The sequence below is a fragment of the Vulpes vulpes genome, chromosome 9 (genome assembly GCF_048418805.1).
Source record: "Vulpes vulpes isolate BD-2025 chromosome 9, VulVul3, whole genome shotgun sequence".
Classification (NCBI taxonomy): domain Eukaryota; kingdom Metazoa; phylum Chordata; class Mammalia; order Carnivora; family Canidae; genus Vulpes; species Vulpes vulpes.
In genome coordinates this window covers 47,239,035-47,250,980 of record NC_132788.1, presented here as the reverse complement: position 1 = coordinate 47,250,980, position 11,946 = coordinate 47,239,035, and the positions used below count along the sequence as shown (strand labels likewise).

Sequence of the window (11,946 nt, the reverse complement as noted above, 5' to 3'; positions counted from 1 at the left end):
AAAAACATTTAAAAAAACCATTTTTCTAACCTCTGCACAAAAAGACTAAATGAATTTCCTAAAGTCACAAAACTTAATTATGGCATAGACTGGAGTAAAAGCCAAACTTCTGACACCCATGCTTTTCCTATGACACCACATGAGAAATCTTAACCGTGATTTCTCAAAATCTAATGTGTACATAACTCTTCATTTTAACCCACTACTTTCCCTTACCAAGATCAGATAGATAGATAGATAGATAGATAGATAGATAGATTCTTTAGAACTAAAAAGAAAAGATAATGCTGTTAAAAATACCATTAAAACACTTACTTATGATTCACTTGGAAATAAAAGCAACTTCTGACTACTTTTTAAAAGTCTTAAAACATATTTCAGAATGTATTTCATGAAATATTCTTTTAAGAACTAGAAGGTATATTTTAGGTAAAAGAGCTATTGGCTTAGACTTAAGCTATAAATATGTGTGGTGTCACTTCGAGGTCTAAAATTCCTAACTCATAAACCTGGAATTTCAATTAAATGATTTATAAAATATTTTATGCTCTAACAGTTTATGAACACAGAGGAAATATAACCAAAAACAAAAAGAGAGAAAGGTGGGATAAAGGAATGGCCATAATGTAAAATGGCCACAAGATGGCACCAGATGTGTGTTTACAACCATTCACTCCACAGCTATAACCCTGATGATATAAAATGCTAAATCTCTTTTTACCTTGGAATGAGCTATTGAGAGTGTATCCACCCAGACTCTCCATCCTCCCCATTCATATTTTATTGCATGATACAACAGAATCCGGAAGATATTGTAGACCATCTCGGTAATTTTCTGTTCCTCAGAATTTTTAGGATTGATATAGCCAAGAGAAAACATCCAATCTTGCCACACTGAACACTGCAATAAGCATCTAGTGGGAAAAAAACTCATTAAAAATACCTAATTTATATTAGTATTTACTATTTGGAAATTTAGATAAAGAATAGAAAATATGATCTGACCTAGATAAAGCAAGGTGCACTTTCATTCTGCACATTCTATATTCTATACCTGGAATGATTTCCTCCCATTTTTCTACCTGGAAAAATCCAAATTATCATTTCAAATTGGTTTCCTAACTCTCCCAGTCAGATTTAGCTACTGTTTCTCTACTCCTTCATCACATGTAGCACTCACAATGCACTTACTACATTATATATTAATCAGAGTTTTATGGTTATCTTCTCCACTAAATTGTACCAAGACCATATGCTAAGACAACTTGTGTAGCACAGTGCTTTATACATACCAGATACAAAATAAATATTTCTGAAATTAAACTCAGGAAGCAATGATGGCAGTAGACTTTACCTCCTGTCTTAGCTAACTAGCTCAAAAATGCATGACAGCAATCAGTTATCAGACAAAAATTTAGAGAAGCATAGATGAATATGAGGAAATCCAACATGATTACAACAGATGGGTGTCACCAAAAGGAATGATGCATTTTAAATAAGGGTCTGTGAATATATATATTCACAGATACAATTAAAATGTAATAGCCACATAATCAAATAAAAACATAAAAATAAATACAAATATAATGAATGTAGATTATATCAAAGAAACATAAAATGCCTTTTTTGATAGTTACCATTACTTAGCAATATGGGAAAGATTTGAAAATTTTTTTTAAAGAGATTGAAATAAAGAAGAGAATTATACAATAAAGTTTTGTTATAGTATTGAAACTGCTTACCTATTTTTTTTTTTTTTTTTTTTGCTTACCTTCTATTTTCACGGCTGTTACTGAAAAGTTTTATCATGTCAGATAAAAATAAACGACGAACTTCCATCAGTTCTGCACTTGGTGTAGAATTTTTTAACAAAGTTGCCACCACCTTAAGAATCACTGTAAATGAATTTTAAAAAAGGTCAAGATTTAGAACTACAATGTATTTTCCACTCAAGTTTTACTCATTTTCATCTTAGCTTTAGGGGTAGATGAGTTTTATAGGTATCATGAACTATGGTAATCATCATAATGATTAAGGTCGTTATGAAAAGTTTTGTTTTAGTTTTCCAAGTTACCACATTATGACTGCATTACAATGAAGAACTGCTGTTTAGCTAGCTAGTATCAAAAAACTAAGAAATAACAAGATTGGTGAGGATGAGGAAAAAGGGAACCCTCATGCACTGTTGGTGAGAATGTAATTTGGTGCAGTCACTGTGGAAAACAGTATGAAGGTCCTCAAAAAATTAAAAATAGAATATCCTTATGATCCAATAACACCACTACTGGGTACTGACCCAAAGAAAATTAAAACACTAATTCTAAAAGATAAATGCACCTCTATGTTCACTGCAACATTATTTGTAATAGTCAAGATATGGAACCACCCTAAGTGTCCATAGGTGGATAAATAAAGATGTACTATATATACACAATTGAATACTACTCGGTCATAAAAAAGAATGAGACCTTGTCTTTTGCAACATGGATGGACCTAGAGGGTACTATGCTAACTGGAAAAAGTCAAATACCGTATGATTTCACTTACATCTGGAATCTAAAAAACAAAACAAACAGAAATAGACTCCTAAATACAGAAAACAAATTGGCAGTTGTCAGATAAGAGTGGGGTAGGGAGATGGGTGAATGAGATAGATGAAGGGAATTAAGGGTAGCATACTTCCAGTAACAAAATAAGTAAGTCACACAAATGAAAAGTACAACATAGAGAATATATATATATATATATATATAAACCCTGCTGTTTGCTCACTTGGATTCTGAATTTTCACTGTAGAATCTGGCTCTGGATGTGGTTTGTGTACAACTTGAGTACATACTTGCTCTGTCAAGATCTGAAAGATGAAAAATTTGAATTTCATTTAGAAAACAATTTAAATCATAATTTCAAAGTATACAAAGAATCTACAAAAAATGTCAATTCTGTCAAAAATCAAATGAAACCCTCTTCCAAAGGGTCATTCAATCATTCCACATACTTCTAAATTTTTCAACTCTCTAGTTTTAAAATTTTGTTTATTATGGATAAAGACAAAAAAAGAACTAATATCTACAGTAGGAAAGATTAATTAGGAAATCCAAAAATTTATTCTGCTTGAAATACTTTCACAGTGTGTATATCCTTAATATACTTGTGTTGTATATTGTAAACATTTGACTCTTTATGTCATCATTAATTTAAAAAACTTAGAAAAAAGAAAATAAAAATATGTCTAAGCCTGGGTGCCAACTTCAAAATGAAGTGTGATAAGGGAAAAATCTTTATTAAAATTGTAGTCTATTGTCATCTATCCATGAATTTTTCTATAAACTTTTTTCCAATAACAAAAAAGGACAAAATGTTGGCCAAATGAAAATCAAAATTCCAAAACATTTTCTAATTTTTCCACTAAAATGCAGTGTCTATGAGTGCTGGATTCTTAACATATCTTTTTCACTGTTATATTCCTAGCAATCAGCACAGTGCCTGACACACCGCCAGTACTCAAACATTTGTGAAATTTAAGAATGGATAACTGAATTATATTTAAAGAATGGATATGTGACTGTTCACTGTTTTCTAGTCTTCATCCTGCGGATACCTCTATTCTTGCATATACAAATAATCTAATGAGACTATCCCTAACAAAGATATAATTTTATAATAGTGATTTAACTTCTTGTTTAACTTAACATGCTAATAAATTCTGAATGAAACTTTTAGTTCAACTTAGGTTAGTAAAGTACAAAAACTATGGAGAAACCATAAAAGTTAGTTGAGAGTCTAGCTGTACATAGCTATTTTTCAAAAGTTGGGGATGGAGAAAGTAAATTAGGCATAAGCCAGAGACGATCCCATCTGATTAGAAAAAAAAATCATGACATTCAGCAGTGGCATTTGTCTGACCCACTATCACCCTCACTGAAGAAGAAGAAAAAGAAAACAGGAAACTGATTTACTGTACATTAGGAATGTTTATCAAAAAAAGTACTGACTTGAAATAAAAACCTAACTATTACTTAAAATGATAAACATAGGGCATAAGAACCTCTCTGCTTCACTCTTATATGTTTAGACTAAACATTTTGTTGTTAAAACTATTGAGTCCTTCAGAATTTTCTGAACACAGTACTATAGACATTCACTATTAATCAGATTGAGTTGAGACATGGGACAGAAATTTCTTTGAAAACTCAAAGCATTTAAAAATGCCAGAGAATATTCAGTGGTTGGTATATGCTTACAAGAAGTTTTCACACTGATGTGCCCCAAAAAGCCCTGATGTGGACTTACAGCCCACTGGACAAAATCCCTAAAATTCTATTTACAAAGAGATTCAAAATAACTATAGACAAGCTTGGAAAAGACCAGGCCACACTCCTCCATGATAGAGAATAGTCAAAACTTCCTTACCCTAAAAAGAAGAAACCTCATTATATAGACAACAAAACTTATCTCAAAGAATCTACAATTTAATATTGTCCTTTTTAAGTCCCTACTTGATCTTCTAAAGATAGGATAGTAATTGCCTTGCCTATTTAATAAAATTGCTATGAAGACCAAAAGGCTCTATATGTGAAAGTGTTTTTAAAGCTCTCACATATTCAAATATGAGGGTTTTTTTAATTACAAAAACATATTCAGAAACTCAATCCAGCATGCATTAAAGAGCCACTTATGTGCCCACACTCTGTTACATGATTGGAAAGGAAAACATAGTTGCTAGGTGGAACTATATTTTAAGACTCTATTAATTAATACTCCAGAGACAGGCATAAATGCATGCTCCTGTTAAATAATAAAACATGGTATACTGTCAATAAAACCTATGTGAGTTTTTAAAAGGGAGAGGGAAATAATGACATATAAATAAGAAGAGATGAATACAGATGTAAACATCTTAATGAAAAGCTTTGATTCAAGATGGGCCATGAAGGTTTGACTGGTATTGATTAGAGATATGCATAGGAAGTAACCCCAGCCTCTACAAAAACAAAATAGTACAAAAGGTTTAGAACCACATATGAACATGAAATCCAAAATTACTGAACCAGTAGAACACATCTCAATTCACACTAGCCACATTTTAAGTGTTCCAATAGCCATCTTCACAAATTTTATACATTGTCTGCTATATACTGCCAAAAGATCTAACTTACTTTGTCCTTTAATATTGTTTGTTCTCTTATAAGCATTTTCAGATTTAGAATTTTAAAGATCACAATGACATAGAACCCATCTTAACTGGCTTTCCAAAAACTTTGCAAAAACCTCACATTCTAAAACATTATTGAAACCATAAGTTTGACATAGTTTTTTTTATTATTTCTGTACTTAATTTTATACTTTCCTACAGTTGTTGCGATATTTATTTTGACACTGTTTGAATTTAAGGTTATTTATCAAACCAAAATAGAAAATTAAGGTACAAAGAGCTTTCAAACTGAAGATTATCAACCAAGTGATTCTCACCAGGGGTGCAGGCCCTGATTGATGCTCATAAGGGGAATCAAACTCACACTGCAGGTTCTGAGGCTGTTTTCTTTTTATAGTTAAACTTCACTTACTATGTTAATGAGAATTAAATTCGAACCTATCACATAAGTGTTAATTTTCTGCAACTAGATGCTACCATCCAAAATGGTGCAATCTTTTAACTTTGGTGATCTTGAATTAGTCATCCACCATCCTGTCTGATAATATAATTTGGTCTGTTAGTATTAAAGTTTATGCTGAAGATCCTTTCTTCTTTTTTATGGGATCAACTGTGCTACCCAATCATATTGTAACCATCTTTCTTTTATGACTTTTTGTATACTTATGTTAATTTTTCTTTTCAGAGTATTATATTTAATCCAGTCCATCTTTCCAATTAACCATGATTATTATTATTCTACTTTAAAAGCATATATTATTGCCAAATTGGTCAGAGACCTTGCAAGTTAGTTCCTTCATCTGCAACACTCAACATCGAGTATCAGGAGATCCAAACTTATCCAGACTTTCTCCAACTAAGACATGGAATCGGCAACAGCTTGGCTTTGTAGAGTATCATTAGAGACTAAAATCTGGATACTAAGAGAGTGCATATGAGTATAGATGGTAGGTAAAAATGATACTGCACTTGCTTTTGAGCCACTTTTCAGGAAGATTCACAGAAATAAATATATATGTATATATACATAGAACATTTTCTTAAAGGTTAAGAGTACAAAATGATTTTTCAAATTCAATGTATTACATTGTTATGCTGCGTTCTTATTTTAATAGAAGGTTTCACTGAATACAAAGATATTCTACTCTATTGAGACTAATTGTTTTGACAAGCAGAGGGTCAGAAATATAAACTAAAAATGATTTTAATAAAACATGTATAGGCATCATCAACCAGATGGACTAGTCTAAGAAAACCAAGATAGAAACGTAAATAGATAGAGCTCTAATCTAATACTGTAGCAAGGTTTTGATTTAGAGGACCTTAATATTGTCCATTAAGGTAGATACGGACATTTTTTTGCCTTTATGCACAGACACTATGGAATCTGCTTATTTTACAACCGTTAATTAGTCATAAGTTACCAAGCAAATTGTTTAACTTGTGATTCTCAGGTTGTCTGTTTAACAAGACAACAATAAGAACAAAAAACCAGTTTCAGAGAGATGTTGTAAGGATCTGAGATAACATATATAAAGTATTTATTCCAAAGTGACTGTCACAGGAAATATACCCCCCCAAATAGTTACTGTTATTAGGGAAATACAATACCAGAATCAAGGCCTATAGGGTAGGCCTTTCTATTCAGTTCTCTTTATAGATGTAAACATTTTTGTTTATAAATATTAAAACAATACTAAAAAAACTTTTGCTCACAAAAGTTGTGTTCTGGAGTATGAACTTAAAATTCATGTAATCAGAGAATGGCTGACATAAAGTTGCAATATTAAGCTTAGAAATGAAAGAAATAGTAGCCAAAAGAGTTTTTTAATTTATCTAAAAGGCAGCCACTCTTAAATTTACTGAGGATAATATAAAACAGAAAAAAGATGAAATAAAACAGCTAAAAGTTATGTTACAGATCTGGGGTCAAAATATTATTCGGGATAACATCTGTTTCTGTAATCAGATACAAATAAAACAGATACATGGGCAGCCCCCATGGCCCAGCGGTTTAGCGCCGCCTTTAGCCCAGGGCCTGATCCTGGAGACCCGGGATCGAGTCCCACATCGGGCTCCCTGCATGGAGCCTGTTTCTCCCTCTGCCTGTGTCTCTGCCTCTCTCTCTCTCTCTCTCTCTCTCTCTCTCATGAATAAATAAAATTTTTATTAAAAAACAGATACAATACAGTTACATTGCACAGCACACCCATTTGGTTCATATTGTCTATGGCTGCTTCTGAGCCACAAATGCAGAGTTGAGTAGTTCCATAGACATCACATAGCCTGCTGCTACAGACTGAATGTTTGTGTCCCCACAACTTCCTATGATGAAAACAAATCCCCAGTGTGATGGTATTAGGAGATGTGGGGCCTTTTAGGAGGTGTTTAGGGCTCCAGAGCCCTCATGAAAGGGATTAGTATAAGAAACTGAAAACATCCCTTGACACTTATGCCATGTGAGGACATAGTGAAAAGATGGTTTATGAAGCATGGAGTGAGTCCTCACCAGACACCAAATCTGCACTGCCTTGCTATTGGACTTTCTAGCCTCTAGAACTGTGACATAAAAATTTCTGCTGTTTATAAGCCACTCAGAATACATAGTATTCTGTGTTAGCCCTGACAAATTAAGATTACCACAAAGTTTAAAATATGTATTATCTGGCCCTTTACCAGAAAAGTTTGCCCTCCCTGGCTATGATGAACATTTTATAATAAAAATATCTGCAGTATACTGTTAAGTGAAAAAAGGGTAACATAAAACTATGTTGAGTATATTTCATAAGAACTCTTTGTACGTATGTCTGTACATGTATATGAGTTGAGAAAAAAACTTTTAAAGATTTATTTATTCATGAGAGACACAGAGAGAAGGCAGGGACACAGGCAGAGGGAGAAGCAGACTTCCCTCTGAGAGCCCAATGTGGGACTCAAACGTGGAACTCAAGGATCACGTCCTGAGCCGAAGGCAGATTCTCAGCCACTGAGCCACCCAGGCATCTTGAGAAAAAAAAACTTTAAACATATTTTTCAGTATTAATTGGGACATTATAAGTAAATTTTATTTTGGTGCTTTTCTGTATTTTCCAAATTTCTATAATGAATGCATATTAATTCTGTTATCAGATTAAGATACAATTTTTAATAAAACAACAAGAGGGGACAGACATTTCTCTATGCTGCAGCATGGAAAGAAATTTTATCTTTGCCACAGAATTTTTACAGAAAGGTCAGACAGTAAATATTTTAGGATTTGTGGGTCATATGTTCTCTCTCTAAAAACTCAATTCGGTCTTTACAGCATGAAGTCACTCACAGACTAACCTTAAATAAGTATAACCATGATCCAATAAAACTTTATTTACAAATATCAAAATTTGAATTTCATAAAATTACATATCATAAAATACTTATTTTTTATTCCTATCATTTAAAAATGTAAAAACTATCCTCTGCTTGTGAGCCATGCAAAAACAGAAATGAGATATATCCAGCCTGTGACTTAGATGAAAAAAAAATCTAATATTAGAGGACTCTGAATATATCTCACGTTAATTTAAAATTGTAGTACAATCTCATTCAGAATTTCAGCATCTGCCCTCCTCAAGGTCTCTCATTTCTTTTTTTTATTTTTGTGAAGAAATTTGCAATGATGGTATTTTATATTTTCTGACCACTGTTTTCCTAAGTTAAGGATATTATTCTAAGTGTTTAACCTATTGGTACCAATGTATAATAGTGTCCTCTTATAAAAGACAAAATGTTTTGCCATCTAAATCTGTAACAAAATATTTCACATCCTTACATTTTAAAAGTGTGATATCTGAAGTCTATTTTTCTTATTTTGACATGATGGATATGAACTGGTATTTTTTAAAAAGTTAGGTTCAAAATACATATGGTTTGTGAAACACTATCAAATTATTGCACACTGTGATCTGTAGTGCACAGAGCAGCATGCAAAGTGATGATGAGAGCATGACAAATAATATCTGTTGCAACTACTCTGCCACTATGACACAAAAGCAATCATAAGTAGTATGCACAGGAATGAGCAAAGCTGTGTTCCAACAAGGACACTGAAATTAAATTTCATGTAATTTTTATATGTCATATTTTATTTTTCTTTTGATTATTTTCAAGATTTAAAAATATAAAAACTATCCTTGGCTCCTTGCCATACAAAGACAAGCGTTAGTAGTTTGCTAATCCCTGCATCAGAGAAAGGAACTAGGACCACAGAAGATCAGTTGCAGAATAGTAGAATCAAGGTTTTAAGTTAACAATGGTAGTATCACTAATATTTTACCAGTACTTAAAAATAAAAATAGCTACTTTAGGAGGTAGTACATGCAATTCATAGAAAATACTGAGCCCAAGCTATATGACCATTTGTTAGAAATGGTGAGAAAAGGATTTCTGAATTCAAATGATGAGATCTAAGGCTTCTTTCAGATAGCTCTTTTACAAAATTTTAGCTACAATCTATCCTATTAACTTTAGGTTAATATTGCAATTGCAACGAAGACAGAGATAGAGTCAACGAAGGGGGGATGTAGAGAGTGAATGGATAATACATAATGGATGTGGTTCATCTGAAAAAAAAAAAAAACTCTACACAAAGCCAATCAGCCAACCTGTACTCAGAGAAAAGTCCTTGGACAAATGCAAAAAGATTAGCAAATAAATATACACGCATTGTTTTCAAATGAATTTTTAAAATTTAAGTATTCATTTAAAAATGATTACTAGCTTTTTGATTAACTGACCAATTATTGAACCCAATTATATAGAAGGTTCCCATTAAATACATTTTAAATTGTCATTACACATTTTTTAAAATTTTTACCTCATAAAGTGTGTTGTATGTGGTGACAGTCACAGTGTTTGTATGCAACATCAGCCTTTCTCCAAGAAGAGTGAAAAGACTATGAGTATGCATAATTTCCACTTTTCTCCTGGAAAAGAAGGGGGGAAAACAAAATACTATGAAATACATTGGATTTTCTAATCTCATGACTTTGGAATAAGAAAGTACAATCTATTAAGCAGATACAGAATCATATAGGTAATTATGTTTACTAACTTCCAACTGCAAAAAAAAAAAATAACAGTTTATAGCACAGCTATCTTCTAAAGATCCAAAAATACTATTTAAACACTTCTTAAAAAAAAAACACTTCTTAAATAAATGTGAAATATACAAATTATAAATTATATTAATAATCACAGCGATTATTTTCAAATTTCTAATTAACTATTTAGGAGTTATTTTTATTAGGTTAAAACTATTGGCTTCCCCTAACAAAGACCACAGAATTTTTAAATCTATTTTTAAGCCTATAAAATAATTTATGCTAAACTTTATTATCAAGAATTTAAAATTACAGCTAAAAGTGAGTACTCTAGTTTTATGTTGGGACTACACAGCAAAATAATTCAACAGAAGTAAACAGGACTCATTATTGCTTTGTATTTGTGGTCTGCCATTGGATTTAAAACCAAACAAAGGGAAAAAAAAAAAGCACCAAAAAACTTAGTTACTTACTACTGGCTCATTTGTGTCTTCCCCTTCTCCCACCACCAAATCTATAAATAGGACAGAAGGCTCTACTCAAGGCTTTCTGCAACACTTGGCTCTATGTTCAGAGAATTGTTATATGCCTCTCATTAGTGTCACTGTCTTTGAATTCAAAATCTGATCTTCTTAGCTCTCAACCCTGATTTTCTATTATTTCCTGTTCAGATCTGGTAACTATGATATAAACTAATTCTTATTCCTTTCTTCAGGAATCCACAGCTATACTATGAATTCTAGCCTTTCTTACAGCCCGATTTGGCCACTAAACTTAAGAGTTTTAGCAAGTGGAATGTGAGCAGGAAGTCATGAACCATTTTTAGACCTAGTCAATAGAACAGCGCTCATGCATGTCTTCCATGCTCTTTTCCCAAGGCAGAAAACAGGAACTACATGGTGAAGACAGTGAGGCACAAGATGGAAGTAGCAGCCTGGATCTCTAAATCACAGCTTACAGGAAAACTGTCTGTTAAGGAACACTCATTTGGATTTTTAGTGAATAAGAAAGAAACTACTAGTCTGATAAGTAACTAAAATTTCATTGTTTGTCTGTTACAGCAGCCATTGTTACCTTAATACAGATATCAAATAATGAACCATTATCTGGATACCATTCACCTGGAAATACTCTCTACTAACATCACTCTCCAAGTTCCAAACTGCACAACAAAAGACAGGGCAGCTGTCTCCCCTCACCTAATCCTCAGTCCAGGGAAGGAAACAGCAAAATAATGTAAACCCAAAGCTCAGGCTTTATCTTGTGGCTGTGTTTGCCAAATACTTAATAAACATGATTGAAAAAGGTCAACTGGTCTTTAAAAAAAATCAGGACTGATGAATATTATAGGATTATACAGGGGAAGGCTATAAGTCTCTTCCAATTCAAGCTACACCCAAGGCAAGGAGGACTGAAATTTTCATTTGCTCCTAATGAAGAAAGAAAGAAAGAAAAAAAAAAAGCCAATGTGTATTCCTTAATATATCTCTCTGATACATAAAGCTGGTAAAAGTTATCCAAATTAGGCTATCTGGAATAGCCTAATTAGGAATTTACAGTAAACTCTTATTTGCACCAGTACAAATTCAGCTACTAAAGAAATAAATGCCTTCCTGATTACCTCCTAGGATGTAAATGTTTACAGCACAGCTATATTGTAGGCTTCTGGGGGGACTTGAAGAATGCTCTGCATATACCAGAGAAGAAATGGGG

The 11,946-nt window shown here is 32.6% G+C and overlaps 1 protein-coding gene across 15 annotated transcripts in view; it reads right to left on the bottom strand.

The window, feature by feature from the left end:
• The window catches only part of NBEA (neurobeachin), a 662,404-nt gene that overhangs the window by 477,335 nt on the left and 173,123 nt on the right, over positions 1–11,946 (bottom strand). For all 15 annotated transcript variants that reach the window (XM_072719992.1, XM_072719993.1, XM_072720000.1 and 12 more), the window contains 4 exons: positions 10,008–10,116; positions 2,773–2,854; positions 1,772–1,895; positions 722–914 (listed from right to left, as the gene is read on the bottom strand). In XM_072719992.1, the coding sequence (XP_072576093.1) occupies positions 722–914; positions 1,772–1,895; positions 2,773–2,854; positions 10,008–10,116 (508 nt within the window). The remainder of the gene's footprint in view (positions 1–721; positions 915–1,771; positions 1,896–2,772; positions 2,855–10,007; positions 10,117–11,946) is intronic.